This window comes from Molothrus aeneus, chromosome 2 (assembly GCF_037042795.1).
Source record: "Molothrus aeneus isolate 106 chromosome 2, BPBGC_Maene_1.0, whole genome shotgun sequence".
Classification (NCBI taxonomy): Eukaryota; Metazoa; Chordata; class Aves; order Passeriformes; family Icteridae; genus Molothrus; species Molothrus aeneus.
Window position 1 is genome coordinate 102,845,011 of NC_089647.1, and position 18,068 is coordinate 102,863,078.

Below are 18,068 nucleotides of genomic sequence, written 5' to 3' on the forward strand. Positions count from 1 at the left end.
TACAAGTACTTCTGTCCCATGATGGTTACTGTATTAGTTGGCCTAAAATACTGGTGTACACTTTTACACATTGTCTAATCCATTTGTAAGAGCTGAAAGTTGTCAGTCTAATCCAGAACTGTCATTTGCATTTCCTGAGACTTGTACTCTCTGAACCACAGCAGTTGTCTCTGTCATGCACGGTATTTTTACAGTGTTATTTCTCTTTTTTACCTTGCTTGGCACTCAAGGTAAGGAAAGCACAACCTTGACATGAAAGTGATATACCCCTTCCTATAGCTGGGCAGTTCTGGTCTGCTGCTGTAACTCTGTTCAAGAGCAAATCCTGTTGTCATCTCAGTCTTTCTCCTTCTTTACAGTACCGAGATGCCTTTTTGAAGTTCATGGTTGATACAGCAGTGCTGCTGGGTGCAAATGCCTCCCGAGCTGAATCTGATATGAAATCAGTTCTAAAACTGGAAGTTAAAATAGCAGAGGTTGGTAATCCAATATAATGCTTTCTTGAAATGAAAAGCCATTGTATCAACAGCGTTAGCAAAGGGATTTTAGAAGCAGAAGGAAAGGAAGAGATCCTGATGAAGAAAGGATGAATAATATTTCTCCCTTAGTTAATTTCTAAACTGTTAATTTTATTTTATGTCAGGGGGAAAACCTTAGCCAAATACCCTTGGTGTTTTAAATGGTAATGTCAGCCAGGCTGACCAGAGGCAAGGCTGGGGGTGGCATGGCAATGTTTAAGGGAGGGTGTATTAGCAAGGTCCTTTGGTCTGCCATCTCAGTGGAGGTGGGGATGGAGATCCACATGGCAACAGAGATACAGGGGCTGTTGATGTGTTAGAAACTGTGGAAGTGCCTGAGGATGGCACCATAGGAATTAGGGCTTCTCCTTCCAAAAAGGTGATGATGATCAATATCCCAGCTGAAGTGCATCTACACCAATTCACTGGTACCCACTGGGCAGCTGGAAAAATATGACATAACTCAAGATCTTACATGTATTTTCCAACCTAAATGATTCTATAATTTTGAAGCTGTGTACGATCTCAGCTCCTGCCATGCACCTGTGTTGAGAATACACATCTCTGTTGTTTAAGAAGCAGACTGGCCTGATTCTCTGTGTAAGTGTCTAAAAGCAGTGCAAGACTTAGGTGGGATATTGGATCTTGGTGGTGAGAGGTGGTGTTTACAACAGTACCACCCTTAGCTTCTGAAGTGTTTTCATGAAGTAGTCTGGGAGAGAGGATGTTTTAATTTAGGGGACCAACAGAATTTAGTAAAGCTAGGTGCATTTAAAACTGGTACCTGGTCCTGATATTTCCTTGGTGACATTTTTGCAAGGAATTTAATTTATGCCACAGGATAAAGGAGTGTTTTGAAGGAGTGTTTTTGCTTCTCCATATCTCTGTTTCAGCGTGGCTACTACAGGAATACACTACAGGAACCCCACTCATGGGAGTGGCAAGTTCATTATCATTTCAACCTCTACTAAAACTAGAGAGAAGGGTTGGCCTCAGTGGTCACAACCCTTTGTGGTTGGGAAACCACAAAAAGTAAGGGTACTGACTTGATGCTGGTTTGCAGAACTGCCAGCTGAGCTGAGTTTCCTTCATATTGGCAAGGAAAGCAGCTATCCCTGTGAAATGCTGGTCTCCTCTTAGCAGAAAATCCTGTTGCATGGGACAGGTGATGCAGCAGATGTCTTCTATCTGGATCCTGCTCTTGCAGTCTACAGGATGCTTCTTGATGCTGTGTTTGTACAGAAGTGAGAGCCACCCACAATAGCAGCCAATCAGTGTTTCCATCTCTCTGCTGAAAGGGATGAAATTTTGTTAAACGTCTAAGCCAAGCCCAATATTAATTTTCAGTTACTTAGCATGGATGGACTAATGCACAAATACTTCCTTGTGACCCAGCATACTTGAAAAACAGTACATATTTGTCCTGTTTATCAGTGATGGCATAAGAAGATGTATCCTTAGCTCTGGTAGCTTTAATGCTTTCCTTAACAAGTGTCTTACAGAGCATAAATCCCCAAAGTATGTGAGGGAAGCTGGCATGTAAGATGACATGGATCATGTAACAACCCTCAGCATCAGTAATGCACATCATTATGCAACAAGCCATGCTTGCTTACAGGTTCTTTTAGTAAGAATAATCCTCCTAACATCTGTCCAGAAATTAGGCATGAGTCAATGGACATGAATTGTTGCATAAACCCTAATAAACATAATGATTATATAAACATCTTACTGTGATGGAGGTAGTCCTGTTTGTCACTGGAGATTTTACTGTATCCAGTGATCCTCTGCATTTTTTCAAGTAAAGATATGAAATGGAGAATTTCTGTGCTCAGGAGGAGGCAGCAAGAATACTTTGGATATAGGAAGGAGTGGCATGCTTTGAGAGATCTTGTGTACAAGGAAGATTTTTTTATTAAGTTTGAATCACTGGAGCTAGAAGGAAGGATTTGAGGGGAAGGGAGTAAATGGCTTCAAGAAGTGTTTAAAGATTTTTCAGATAAGTGAAATTTGCAGAAAGGAAAAAGAAAACAATTTTTTCCCCTATGGCTTGAGCAATACTAAAACCATAAACACTTACTGGAGATTTTTGTTTGGAGAAGTGCCAGCTGTCTGGTTAGTCTGGTGTCAATCTCTGTCCTTTAGACTGCCCAGCATGCAGCCTGCTGTATAGGATTTACCTTACAGCAAGGCTGGAATTGCCATTAGGAATTTCTGTTTCTCTTGAACACTGAGAAAAGTTTAAGCTATATCTTGTACTTTGTTTGGTTTACTATTATGAACCACAGGGGTGTCTCGGAGTCTGCATGTCCTTCTTGTCAGTTATAAAAGGACTTGCTTCATATTAGGATTTCTTTTGCTGTATCCTTGGAGGCTGCAGAGGAACTTGAGATCCATCTCCTCTGGTCATACAGATGAGAGGCCTGGTTGGGGAATGCTTTATTCATGTCTGGCCTATATACTCAGGTTTCCTGCTATGGAAATCAGGATGATGGGGTGAAATGGGGAGAAACTTGTGTGTATCTGGCTCTTCCCCCAGGTGGAGTAAATCCCTAGGAAGAAAACATTCAAAGACTGTTTCATGATATGCACCTCTAGTTATGAAGATACACCTATCTCAGATTTGACCTGTTAAATCTGAGGTTGGCTTCTACTGGATAGGAAGGAATGATAAATATTAATGCTCAAGGTGTACTTTTATCTCTTATGTATTAGCATGTCTTTCCTTAGCATAATAGAGCTAAATCAGTCTAAAGTCCAAAGAAGACTTGCAGCTCATTAAATTTCCCAGCAATAAGTTAAACATAAAAGGAACCATGTTCCATTTCTTCCAGTTAAATGCAATCCTCAGAAACAGAGGTTAATGCCATAAATGCTTGGAAAAGAGGTGGTGAGATATTTCTGCACTGGGATTATGAAGGATGGTAATGATGTAAGAGTCCCTGCAAGATAAACCTTGTTTTGATGGTTTTGTGCATTTTTTTCTCTTCACCAGATCATGATTCCATATGAAAACCGAACAAGTGAAGTGATGTACAATAAAATGAACATATCAGAGCTTAGTGCCATGATTCCACAGGTTGGTTGGGGAGAACTGATTTTTTTTTTTTAATATCTGACTTGTATAATTAAAACTGTCTTTAGTGTTCAGAGAAGCATGTTAAAGAAGTATCATTAGGAATGTGTGTGCTCATTTGGAGAGTATGTTCTTTTAAATATAGTTCCAACTTTAATGAGGACTGAAAACATATGTAATGACAAAGTGCAATAGTTTCTAAGTTTTTAATAAGTAAAGCATTGAAACCATTAGTTTTAAAGTTGTAACTTAGTTAAAAAATCATTTCTCTTCCATAATCTGCTTTAACCAGCCTTCTCTTTGTCATTGCAGTTTGACTGGCTGGGATACATCAAGAAGGTGATTGACACCAAACTCTATCCTGAGCTTAAAGATATAGGTCCTTCAGAAAATGTGATTGTCCGTGTTCCCCAGTACTTCAAAGATTTATTCAGGATACTAGAAAATGAAAGGAAAAAGTAAGGATCCTATGATGGTTTCACTCACACTTGTAAGGGGACATCAAATGCTGGGCTTTTTCTATTTTTTTTTGTGAGTTTCAGCTATTCTTGGAATCAAGTCTCCAGGCAAACAGTCTGTTTGGTTTTGTCTGAATGAGGATTTAGATATTACCTTGTGCACAGCAGGAGAATTTTCAGTTTCAACACATTTCTTCTATGGCTAACACAGGTTGCAGTAAAGCTGCTCTTTCCAGAAGCATTCAGCATCTCTTACTTTTATAGGGTCTTGTATCTTGTGAAATCCTTTACTCCTGTAGAATATAGTTGTAAAATGCAGGTAGCTCAGATTAAACACAGTAGATGTGCTTTGTACAGGGAAGCAAGACAGCTTTGGGCAGTAATGAAAAAGTGACATCCCACTTGAAGCATCCTTACTGATGACATCTAAGGGATTTCAGTGATAATTTGGTCTCTGAGGCATGTTACTGAACTTGAAAATAGATTTTGTTAAGATGTTGTCTCCAAATATCAATCTGTGCTGATTGTACAGTATGGCCACAACCAAATGCATTTCAGGAAAAAAAGGACAAAGATTATTCTTATATTGTCTCTCTCTGTCACTAGTGATGTAATGCTTACATTAGTTCTTAGTACCTGTAAAAATAGAACAAAAAAAAATTAGAAAAATAAAAATTACTGATTTGCCTACAGATCATCAAAATCCTTTCTTTAAAAAGATTCAGATAAGTAGCATTACTGCTGCCAATATTAATCTATCTTTAAAAATTATTTGGGCTGTCTCTGCTTTCTAACTCAAAGTTTGTTACATCCGTGGGTATAAATGTGTGATTTAGAGGATGCATATCTGGCAAGATAACAGGAAATTAGTTATTTTCTGCATAAAAACACACTTAGATGCAAATATATTTTGTAACTACAGAGTAAATACTTGGAGACTTTTTCCATTAGTTTCTTATTAAAGGAAAATCTGAGTATTCAAGAGAATTTAAGCCAGCCTGTGTGTCGTGGCAGAAGGAGGCTGGAGTAAGACCAGAAATAATTGCAATGCCTGTCTTTAGCAAAGCCCAAGACCAGGTTTCTGACCTCACAGGTCACGGGGAGAGGGTGAGCAAAACCAGTTCCATTATATTCACACTGCATATTTTATTGGTGTTAATGGCTTAAGCATTTTCTGCCCAGTCTTATCCTAAGAAATTGGCATCATAAAACGTTAGAAATGGCAAATAGTGCTAAACTGAACCCAAGCAGGCTTCAAATTCTTGTGTGTGAAATGTATCCAAACAGCCCAGGCCTGATAACCAAGATCATGTTTATCTATTAGGTGATAATGTCCATTACTTAAAATGTCAGAGTCTGCTCCAGAGGTAACCTTGCTATCTGGCCTGAGAAAATTAGGAAATATCTCAATGTGGACTCCGAACAATGAGGTCTCAGCATTTCCCTGTAGGGTGAACTGTGAAAGCTTAACAAGGATATTTTCTTTTAGGTAATCTCATTTGTTATTCTCCATATGACATTGTAAAGACTTATTTATTGTAAACAACATGAATTTGATTTGTTACTGTAAATATCTAGACCTGAAATTCCTAAAAAAACATTTCAAAATTTTAGATTTGCTTCAGTGTTCATAATGGAAATTATCTTCTCATCATCTCAGGAGATGGAATGTCATTAGGAAAAGCAGGTACTTTTCACCAAGTTCATATTCTTTTCAGTTACAAGGCTATCCCTAAGTTATACTTTTATTCAAGTGCCTTGTGTGTCCTCTTCCTGAATGAGCACCCTGCTAGCCTGGGTACTATTTAAAGTGTCACAAAAAGATGGCTCATGCCCCAGTATTTTACACAGTGATCTGGTGAAGTATTTCATGTAGTTTGTTTCAGGTGGAGGAAAGAATGAAGTGAAAATTAAGTCTGGCTACAGAAGCAATTTGTGTTGGAGGTGGAAAGTTGTACAGACTCACAATGCTTGTATTAAAAATTTCTCCCTCAGAGAACCTGCTGAGCAATCTTGAATTGTGAAATCATTCACGGGGCAGTATTACTAGAAGAGAGCACATTAACATGGTGTAGCATGAGTTTAGCAGAATTTTCCTTAACTGCATATAATCAAGTTTCTATGTGGAGCTTCAAATAGGCGCAGCAGTGTCCAGAGGTCAGTCTGAAGTCCCCAGGCCTGGGCACTGCTGTGACTCCAGCCCAGGAGCTGGGCTCTCCATGGTGAGCTGCCCAAGTAGCTCAGCACTGGCCTGCAGGAGTTTCCACCAGCTTGGGGATAGCCAGCCTTAGTCATGTCAGGTGCTGAAGTGAGTCACACCTTTGTAAGAGGTCTTTAGGGATTCCTTCAGCTTTTTGGTGTACTAATTCATTTTTATGGGGTTTATCTCTATTAGAGGAAGAAGAGGACTGTGTATGTAGCTGTGATGTAAATGAGCCATGGCAGAGCTCCAGTACAGCTGTGCCATGTGAAGGGGGAGACAGCTGTGCGGGCACTAATTAGGAGCTTATATCCCTTCCCTGTTACTGGTGCACTGGTGCTTTATGGGAGCCATAAATAGGATACTCTAAATCCACCCTTTCTGGAGATCTTTGCAGCTGTTGAAAGAAGCAGCTTTATCATTCTCATAGATCTCAGAATGCATAATTAGTTTAATAGAATCATGGAATGGTTTGGATTGGAAGGCACCCTACAGATTCCCTTGTTGCAGCAGCCCTGCCACAGGCACTCACACAGGCTGGGTTGCTCAGAGCCCCATTGTGCTGACCCACTCGTAAGGCAAGGGCAGCCTGGCCTTGAGCACTTCCAGGGATGGGGCATCCACAGCTTCAACTTGGACAACTTGTTCAGTGCCTCATCTCCCTCACAGCAAAGAATTTCCTCCTAACAGATGATAAATCTGTCCTTTTTCAGTCTAAAGCCAGTTCCCCTTGTCTTTCACTATAGGTCCTTGTAAAATGTCCCTCTCCAGCTTTCTTGCAGGCCCCTTTTCCCTTGTGTTACCTTCCCATATTTTTGCGATATGGGAATTTTCTTCAGAGATGGAGAGAGGCACTGGATTTCTTTTCTGGTCTTAGTCTGTGTCTGAAAAATCAGAGAAGTTACAATAATTTGCCTTGAATTAGTGCCTCTAGCAATAGAGGCAAAAGTTTTTCAGTACTTTTAATTTGATTCGTGACTCAATTCTGAATAGAATTTTCAAACAGATCTAAAATTTGTGAGAGATCTTTTTCTTAAAATGTCAATTAATTTTTCCACCTATCTCATATTAAATCTGTCCTCTTTAATTGCTACCATGTCTGTTGATTAAAATATCGCAAACTCACAGAATTTTACATGAGCAACCTACTTTATTCGCAGACAGGACAGAAAGTGCTTTAGTAAATATTCATAAGTACTGGTATAATTTTAACTGTCCCAGCAAACAGGCTCTTTACCACTTCCTTTGGGAGTGTGTCATAATAAGGGTCATACTGGTTAAAAGTGAGCCTACACTTTCTGCAAGAGGCATTTAACAGGAAGTTAAAATAGAGTGTACTCTTCTGAGAGGTTACAACAACAAATAGTCTGGTCTCACTGAAAGAGCAGAGGATTTTTATGTTTTATTTTTGTACTGGATTTTGCTCGATCTGTAGAGATGAACTTCTTTGAGCCTCAGTGAACTTATTTGTGAAACTAGGATGAAAATCATCCCAAGATCTGCACTATAGATCTGCACTTTATCAGCAAAAAGTGTTAGTTTTTAAGCCAATTGAAGAGAATAGAATTATTTGAAGTTTGCACAGTTAGCCCGAAATGTAAAATAATCATTCCCCAAATAGGTAAACAAATTCAGATAAATTAATATTTTATTTTGTTTTGAAAAACAAACTAAAGCACACTGGACTTCAAACACATGACAACAAACCCCCTCAACCTTTCCACCTGTTTCCTACCCGATTCATAAGTGTTAAGTGGAACCTCCCTGTTTAATGCATTGTGGATTCTGTTGTGGTTACAATCTGGAATTATTACTGCCTCATCAGACAGCTTGGTCTTAGCATGTGTCAGCCTTTTCCTTCCCAAATTAAAAAAATCCTCAATTAATTATATTTCCTGCAACTGTCACCCGCCTTCATTACTTATACCTGACACAAACATTTCTGAATTCTTGTTGATATTACTGTCTTTCAATAAGACACCTTTTGAGACCCCTTTTATAAATTTCAGTCTATCACTCATTACCATTTTGAGAGAGGTTCCCCAACTCAAATGTAAGGACAAACATTGCTGTGTGAAAACAAGTACACAGAAGACAGAATTGATTTTGGTTTTGTGAGTAAGTACCAAATTGTAATACGTAATCGGTGTGTGATAGTGATTTATTTAGCTAAGGATTTTACCTAAGGCTTTTGATTGGAAGCAAATCTTTAACATTTTCATCTGTGAGATTTGTATAAATGCTGCAGAAGTTGCTACAGCTGGATATTCTTCAGCTCTGCTGAAATATCTGAGGCAGATTGTTGTGAGGTTTCTGGAGTTTGAGTAATTTACCAAAACAATGAGAGCTGAGAGCTTTTAGGGTGCTTCACTTGTCATTATTGAATGAGAAAATTCCACATTGTCAGAAACTTAAGGGAAAAGTCTAAACTTTGTGGCGTTTCTTAGGTTGAAATGAATTTTTAATGATCCTCAACATTATCCTAAAATGGTGTGATTATCTATTTTGGCTTTTGTGACTTGTGCTATCTTATAAATGTACATGTTGCATGCTAAACAATCTTTTTCAGATATGTTTTACGATTATTGTGGGCATTTAGGTGCAGTATAGAATATATCTGTGTACTAAAAGAGGGAATATACCCAGTGTGAGAGATGCAACAACACATCTTGAGGTGAAGGCTTTGTGTGGGTGGACTGGAGCTTGGTTAGAGGCAAAACCAAAGTTATGTCTCAAGCAAATGCTGCTGTCAAGACAGCATGCCCACAAAGTGTGTTCCCAAGCTGTTATGATTCAGAGGAGGGAGCTGCTTGGGATGTGTCTCTGAGTGAAGTGATGTGTCTCTAATGGGGTGACACTGCAGCAATTGCCCCACACTTATGGCAACAGGAGATTGCAGAAATGGGATTTTAGAGATGGGGGAGTTGTTCAGACAGCCCATAATAGCACCCTTGGTTGCATAGAAGCCATTTTCCTATTCACAGAGAAGTCTATGGCCTGTCAAAAATGTTATGTATATCCCAGTGGGAAACAAATAACATTTGCATATCCTGGTTTTGAAGCAATGACTGTCCTTGAAAAGTGTCATGTATAAAAGAAGGTGAGAATATTAAGTGTAGGTCATGTTGGACATGTTTTGAGACTGTTTGAGGTTGAATTGTGGATTTCAGAATGCACCTTTAGCTGATACAGCCACTGCTGAACATGGAGAGATCTCAATCTAGGCTGGATAAATCCTCCAGTCAGGTGCCCAAAGTTTTAGAAAAGGGGCATGGATGCCAGATCTCCTGGGAATTTTAAACAAGCTCTTCCTTGATCTCTCAGCCTAAATTCTTAGAAGATTTTTGTTACTGGTACTTCTCTTTTTTTGGTATTTCAATTATCCATCTGACAAAATAGGAATGGTAATACTTTAATAACTTTGTGAATAGTAGAAGTTTTCAAAGCATATTGATAATTTTCTAATGAAAGTTACAAATATGAGATAATGAGAGTGTATATGGGATGGACTCTTATCTATTCTGTTACCATTTATATGCCCTAATAATGAGGGAAGATAGCATTCACTTTGATCTACAAAAGAAAAAAACAGTTAATCTCTGGATAGAACTTTGATGCAACCCTTATTATAACACAGTTCTTGCCACTTCTAAGGAAAATCAAAGCTGCCTTTTGAAAAAAAACATTACCTAAAAATTACATACTAGGTGATGGACCTGTTATAAATTATCCCTAGCAGATGGTTATTATGGGGCAATTATATATTAAATGGCTGCAATCATACAGATTCTTCCATGTAATTGGGATTTATCAATTTGGCCATCACTCATTAATTTTTTAGGTGAAGTTTCCACCATTGGGATAAAATGTTTGGGGAGCTATTTCTGTAAGTGCTTTGTGGTACATCATATGTGTTTACATGTCTGATAAAAATATGCCTGATTTAACAGGACTCTTGCCAATTACCTGGTATGGAGGATGGTTTATTCAAGGTTATTTAACCTCAGTAGACGCTTTCAGTATCGGTGGCTGGAATTTTCTCGGGTAAGTTATGCTTTCATAGCATTTACAAGGGTCCTAGTGTTGACACTGTTGGTTTTCCTTGTAGTTGCTTTTACCTTTGCAAAACACAAAATGTTTTCCATGCTTGATACATTTCTTGAATAAACTTTTTTATTTTTGAAGACAACCTCTAAAACAATTGATAAACATATTTTTGTGTTTGACACTAAGACATTTATATGACACTAAAACAAAAAAAAGTCCTTTAGATGATGTTAAAGAGGTTTTGGAATCTCCCCTTTAAACAACTTAGTCCTCTTTTGCAGAAACTTGAGGTTAGATGGGCTGTGACATTCAGGCCAGACCCTTTTGACCAAAATCTATAGTTTTTGAAAACTACTCTTTGCCCATTTGTAAATACAGCTGTACTAAACCAGAAGTCTAGGATTTCAATTTCTTAATTCTTGCTTAATGCTCTCCCATGCTCTAATGCCATGACATGAGCTCTAGCACAAGGATATCCAGCCATTTCCACAGAGAAAATGATCAGGTGCCTTCCAGCTTGGGGTTGCAGAAGAAGCAGAAAAGTGCCACAAGCTGTGAGAGCAGAACTAATTATCTGTTCAGTAATATGGGCATCTATGTAAAACACATACATTTGATTCATTGAACCCTGAATAGAAATACACCTTGGTAATCATGTGGGCAGTGTGAGGGCTCCTTAAGTAAACCAAGGATGAAACTGAAACTGAATTGTACTTGGTCTTGTGTCTAAGCTTCTTTGGATGGTGAACTTTGTTTGCCATTATGAAAATTGGCTGACAACAGGAGGCTGGCATGGTGCAGGAGGTGTGGGTGTTCTGTGCTCCCTAGTGAGGCATGCAGGTGACTAATTAAAGAATCTATACTGTTTTGCTTTGAGTAATACTGGAATAGTTCTGAGTTGATCACATACCTAACAATAAACTCCAATAGCTTGATGGAAACTCCATAGGAAAGGCAGCCTCTTGTACTTCTGAGATCATATTCAAAATAGTCTTGTTAAAGATGCTATTTTCTTAATGTAAGATATGAGAAATTGGCTGTCAGAACCACAGTGACAAGTTTGTAGGTGTCCCCTCCTGGGACATTTCTTGCTAGTCAGGTAAAATAGATTGATGCTGGCTATCAGCCAGTCTGTAGCATAATACTGAGTTACATTGAGTTATGTAATGGCAGAAAAAATCCTGAAAGGAAATATTTAGTTTTGGGTACGGTGCATTTTAATCTGGTAACTGGCTGCTGTCACATGTCTGGGACATAGAAGCTTAGAGAGAAATCTAATTCAAAGTGTTTCAGTGCTTATTAATAATCTCATCAAGGCTGTCATAGAATTACAGAATGGGTCAGATGGGAAGGGACCACAGTGGGGTCATCTGGTCCAACCTCCCTCCCTGCTCAAGCAGGGCCATCCCAGAGCACCTGGCACAGGATTGTGCCCAGGTGGTTCTTGAACATCTTCGGTGAAGGAGATTCCACACCCTCTCTGGGCAATCTGTGCCAGTGCTCCTACCCTGCACAGGGAAGAAGTTCTTCCTCATGTTCACGTGGAGCTTCCTGTGCATCAATTTCTGCCTCTGTTCCTATTGCTCAGCATCACAGAAAAGAGCCTCCAAAAGGCTCCATCCTCTTGGCACCTCCCCTGCAGATACTTTTAAACAGTGATGGGCTTTCCTCAGTTGTCTCTTCTCGAGGCTGAGCAGGCCCAGCTCCCTCAGACTTTCCTCATAAGAGAGATGTTCCAATCTCTTCATCCTTGTTTCCCTTCACTGGATCTGCTCCAGGAATCTCTGTCTCTCTTGTCCAGAGGAGCCCAGAACTGGACACAGCCCTCCAGACACGCCTCACTGGGGCTGGGTGGAGGGGCAGGGTCACCTCCCTGCCCTGCTGGCACTGCTGTCCCTAATGCACCCCAGGATCCCATTGGCCCTCTTGGCCCCAGGGCCCTGCTGGCTCATGGACAGCTCATTGTCCATGGACCCCCAGGCCCTTCTCTGCAGAGCTGCTTTCCAGCAGGGCACCCCCAGCCTGTGCTGGTGCCTGGGCTGGTCCTTCCCCAGTGCAGGAGCCTGCATTTGCCTTTTCTGAATTCCAGACCATTCCTCTGCCCATCCCTCCAGCCTGTCAGGGCCCTTCTGAAGGGCTGCCCAGCTCTCGGGGGTGTTGGCCACTCCTCCCAGCTCTGGGCCTGCAGTGAGATCACTGAGGAGGCCTCTGCCCCTTCCTGCAAGTCATAGATGGGTAAATTAAACAATTCTGGCCATGTAAATGGGTATAGATTTCACCGGTCAATAGAAAGGACACAAGGAATGGAGTCCAAGGCATTGGACTAGTCTATTGTTGAATAAGATTTGTCTAGTCAGAGGATGGAGAACTAGTGGCACTTTAGGATCATGAAAAGGATCCACCAACCCCTCTGCCAGGTAAGAGAATAAAACATTGAATTACTACTAAAAAGATATGACCATGAGATAAATCAGTGACCCTTAAAGGAAAGGATGTATTTTATACATTCATTGTTTCATTGATTCAGTCAGCCTCAACCATCATAAGCAGACTATTTTTTTTCTCCAGTTTCTCATTTTCTATTGGTAGCTTTTATACCTTATGTGTAGAAATCTTGGCAGCAGGGCCTTAAAATCTTTGCAAGGAGAAGGAAAAATGAATGATGAGACTTTAAAAAAACTTCAGGTTTAGAAATAGAACAAACCTGCTGACTCTAGAGAAAGTGCTTTGAGTACCACACCAGCAACTATCAGCAGCTCCTCTGCAGTGGCACTTTGAGACCTTGTAAATGTGCAGTGGCACCTGGGGAAGAGGTTTGTTAATTGTGTCGTGAAGCTCTGAATTGGCTGGGAGGGCTTGAAACCTGCTATTTATAGCCACTGTTACTACCTGAAGTACTGTGTTTTAGAGTGGTACATTAATATTAGGAGGACCATTTGAGGGAGTTCCTGTTGGCTGTTGTGACATAAATATCAATAAACCAGCTGTGAGATATAATCTATTCCTCTCAGCTCTATTTTTATTGGTCTCACAGCCTGTGCTGCCTTTATGTTCTCCTTACAGTCAAGCCTTCCTCAAAATAATGATAATTATTATGTTGTAATAATAGTATGCCACAGTCTGAAAGCCAGCTCTGTCTCCTGACTATTTCTATGGCTGATGCATACTCACAGCTTTTGGAAGGAATTTCAAGCTCTGATGACTAATACCATAACTCCCCTTCTTTCCCCTGCATCAGGAAAAAACTCCATTGCAGGTTTACTCTGACCCCAGAGAGAAATTTTCTTCTCTTTTGTTCTTATCTTTTTTTGAGCGTTTTGTTGTGTTATGTATAAAGGTTGAAGAATTTGGAAAAGGAGTTGATTGTCAAATTTGGCTTTGTTTAGAAAAAAATCACCTTATTGTGTATTGGTTTGACTAATAGGGGTTCTTTTTAGAAGCAATGTACTCTTTGCCATCGAAAATCTATTACTGCATATACAGTATTAATAGAAAGCACTTGGAAATGCAATTCACTGGGGTATTTAAGTGTGAGTCATTGATTATGCTTAATTACAGACAATATGATAGGGAAAATCAATCTTTGAACTACCAAAATATCTCACCTTCAATAGCTGAGGGTTAAGCTGCTCTGGAATTTTCCAATGAAATATTTTCCTATTGGAAAAAGACAAATCCAAACCCTTAATTTTGCTGGGCATTTAATCTTGTGCTCAAAGGAGGAGAATAATGGGAAAAAAGAAAGGGCTCAGAAACTGCAAAACTGGTGCTTAAGAGGATTTTATGATCTGTGAGAGGCCAAAATCTCTATCCCACCTGCTCTGGTCTGATGCTGACTATAGTCTGCCTTTACACTGCTGTCAGGTGTTGACTGCTGGACTGGAATTGTCCTTGTTCTCTGTGGAAAAGCTTAAGAAGTTCCTTAAGTGGGAAGGGAATACTTTGAACATTGAAAATAACAAAAGTTTCTTAAATCAGCATTGTTTATTGCTCACATGAGCTCATCTTCTATCTCGTGTGCAGGATTTATTTACACGAACTGCATCTTGATGAGCAATGTAATGTTAGCTAGGTTATTCAACAGTAATAACATTGCTCCTGAGAGAAACAGACACCAAGGCAGCAAATGCTCTTGAGTTCTGTTTTACCTTGTTCCTTGTGTTGACCATTATTAACTGTTTCTTTTGAAGCTCATTTACGGTGACATTATCAGAGCCTGAAAGTATGGATTTAATACCATTCCTTTAGTAAAACATGCAAGTTGTTCTACCAAAGTCTTTCTACTAAAACATAGAGTGATTTTTAAATTTTTTGGGGGGGAGAGACAAACATATTCAGTGTTCTTGATGATTTAACCCTCTTTTCTCCTGAAAATGCTCCATTTGGGAAAGGAACTGAAAGCAATTTTACTATTTTACACAAACTGCCTTAAAAGTAGTTGGACAGGTAAATGACAAGAAGGTGTGAACCTGTACCCATCTGTGTTAGATGACATTAGTTCATGGCAATGGAGGGAGGGCTCTGCAGGAGGTGTTTCATAAGGACTAACCCAGTTTTCATGAGGACAATCTTCCTAGGCTTCTCACCTTGTCAGAGGAGAGGCAAATGTTTTCAGGAGATATCTCACAGCAGGGTTTTTCTAGTGGAAATTGTCTCTCACAAAGAAAGAATACCAAGATTAGTGCAAAGTAAGCACTAATTCTCAAGGCCTAGGCTCTCTAAGTCGCTGCTACCATTGTATTGTTCTGAAGTTTAAAATCTTACAGGTATTTTGTGGTGTTCAAAATATTTGTTATAGCATTGGATGAAAATAGAAATAACTGTAGAGTAGAAATAACTGTAGAGAATCATTATTGTTTCCTTTTGGTGTTTTTTTGACAAATATGCTTTGGCCTATACCCTGTGTGGATTTTTCTTAAACAGCATGATGTTATGGCCTAATACTTGCCCCTGTCAACAGGTGATCCATGGGACTACAACTTTGCTGCCCCAGTGGGATAAATGTGTGGACCTTGTAGAAAATGCCCTCCCCTACGTTGTGGGTAAGATGTTTGTGAAAGCCCATTTTAAAGAAGACAAGAAAGAGATGGTGAGTCCTCTGCAGTCTCTGTCTGGAAATTTTCAGTTAGTGGTTTCATCCTCACAAATTGCCTCTGATGTTAGAACAAAGTTTAAAAAGACATAAGATTTTTGAAAATGTTTTCATTGAATTTTAAACCTCCAAAACCCTAGGAGAAAATTGAATGAATTTGAAGAAGTGTTACCTTTCTACCCACCTGGGCACTGCCCCTTCTTTCCATCTGCAGTCCTACAGACAAATAAGCAGCCAGTTAAAAAACAGGTTGAACACTGTTAATTTACATAAATAGTGACAGCCAGGCTGTGCAGGAACAGAGTGAGGGGTATTGATAAGAAATGGCTTGGTATTGCTAATATAATTCATTATAGTAAAGTTTTTACTGACTAATCAAAAAACTGGTTTAGATTTCTCTGCTTTAGGATTGCTCTTTGAAAACTGTGACTGCTGCACAGTAGCAGTCTGTGTGATCTGAGCAAGAAACATGTGACTGGTGTCTGGCCCAAATTAAGGGAAGCTGAGAGTCACATAGTGAGAGTTTATATCTGGGATTCAAATCTTTCCTGTTGAACAGTGGAAGGAAAAATTCTTCCATACCTTTGAGTCTAGAGAGATGTTCATTCTAGTTCTAAAATTTTCAATATTCAAATAATTAATTACCCTTCACAATAATTTATGACTTATTTTCACTTCATGCTTTTCTTATAAAGTTTTCCAATATCTGCTTTTACAGCCATTGAATTTCCAGCAGTAATCAGTTTTAAATTGACTGATTTAGTCATTGAACTTAGCTCTCTTTGCAGGAGAGGCACAACCATTTAGGAGACATGAGATGGGACCCTGTGCTGGGAGCAGCAGCCCTGTGGAAGCCCTGCACTGCCCTGGCTCAGTAGCCTGAGTTTGCCCCTTTATCCACTTGGACTGCTTTCACAGGGAAGGATTCCATTTTAGAAAGCACATGCTTATTTGACTTGTCCAAATCTTTGTCATCTGTTTCCCCGTCAGGTTCTGCATTTCTTTTCATATTTGCCTTCAACTGGAGTTTCCTCCCTGAGATTCAGTTTTTCAATCTCCTTTTTCTTGATCCAGCTTGTAATGTGCTATTTGGCCATTTTGTGGCAAAAATATGCCAGGCATATGCAGTATGTTATCCTGCAGAGATAAGTGGGAAGAGTAGGAGTATAAGAAATGTACACTTTATGGAGGGGATGGACACGTTTTCATATTTGCATATGTGAGGAAAAATTATGAGAAGCAGATAGAGCAGAGTTTCTCTTGAAATGCAAGTTAATTAGAATGTTTCTTACTATGCACATTCCTTTTAGACAAAAGCTTGGAAAATTATCAAGTCTGAATTTGCAGTAGCACCCATAGTGAGAAATGTATATAAAATTCATAGAGTAGGTCACAACATTCAGTCTTAAAATGAAAAACCCATGGAGATAAAATTACATACAGATGAAATTCGTTGCATTTCATTTAGAAGTGTGCTTTTCAACTTAATAATTTGTGGTGTTACCATTTTCATTTCACTGGTTTTCAGTTCTATTTCTCTTTCTTAAGCAGTAAGAATGCATGTGAGTAAAGCACTCTTATTTGTATAGTTTTTTCTTTCTTTTTTTTTTTTTCTGGCTTATGGCATATATCTGTCTATGATAAGCAAATCCTGACTTACGGATAATATGGATTCTCCCCGCCCCCCCCCCCCCATGTTTTGTGATTGATGTTTCATACCTTAGACAGTTTTCTCAAGAAAGAAATTATTTGTGTCTAAATATAGCACTGCTTCTAACTCAGAGTGCCTGCAGTGTTTTTTACAGATACGCCTGAGCAGTTTCAGTAATAACTTTGATAGCAGGAATAGGTTTCTGCCCCTGCCCCCTGCAGCTACAGCTGCTGCATAAAGCCTAAGTACACACCAGGGCCCAGCTGCAGAGCTTGACTTTGAACTTGTACCCTCCAAATACAGGGAGTTCACCTCATTAGTGAGCAGAGTTAATTGAGTCAGTGCTCTGCCATCAATATCTTTAAGTTACCCTATTTCCTGGGATGCAGTTTACTGTGAATGTTTACTCTTTAGTCATAGTTAATGCTAGACCTGCTCTGGTTGACCCATATTGCCTCTGAGATGAGAAAATGTTTTTTGAAAAGGGTAGGAAAAAAATTAATAATCCAAGGAACTTTTGTACATTTTTTCTGACTTCACCACAAATAAAGGACAGTTCCAGATTAAAATGTTCGTCTGATACATTAATGACAATTTAGTTAAAAGAAATGTTACTTTTGAGGGTTTAGTCCCTGATTTTAATGACATTTCAGATCTACTAGATTTATAGAATAAGATTATACAAATCTCTGCTGCTTGACATTTTCATTATTTTTAAATGTAACATAACTGATAACACAAAGTTCCAATAAGTCTTCATCTAATGGGTATCTGTCATGTCTTGTGCTGTCTCAACTCTGGTTTGTGCTAAAGGACTCAGGCAATGGCTGGATCTCTCTCATTGCCTCACTCTCACAGCATTCCCATGACTATTTGTCGTGGGGTTCATCTGCTGACATAAATAAAGACAGCTGGTTGCATACACTTTTCTGGGCTGCTAGACAGATCAATAGGAATGAGTGCTCTTTAAACTCATATAAAGCATCTCTTAGCCATTATTGTTTTTTGTCATTTCAGGGTTTTCTT

The 18,068-nt window shown here is 39.3% G+C and overlaps 1 protein-coding gene across 1 annotated transcript in view; it reads left to right on the top strand.

Moving 5' to 3' along the window:
* PHEX (phosphate regulating endopeptidase X-linked) overlaps positions 1–18,068 on the top strand; it is a 95,094-nt gene that overhangs the window by 26,155 nt on the left and 50,871 nt on the right. The window contains exons 7-11 of the mRNA XM_066571650.1: positions 360–476; positions 3,514–3,597; positions 3,907–4,052; positions 10,203–10,296; positions 15,260–15,388. Coding sequence (XP_066427747.1) covers positions 360–476; positions 3,514–3,597; positions 3,907–4,052; positions 10,203–10,296; positions 15,260–15,388 — 570 coding nt within the window. The remainder of the gene's footprint in view (positions 1–359; positions 477–3,513; positions 3,598–3,906; positions 4,053–10,202; positions 10,297–15,259; positions 15,389–18,068) is intronic.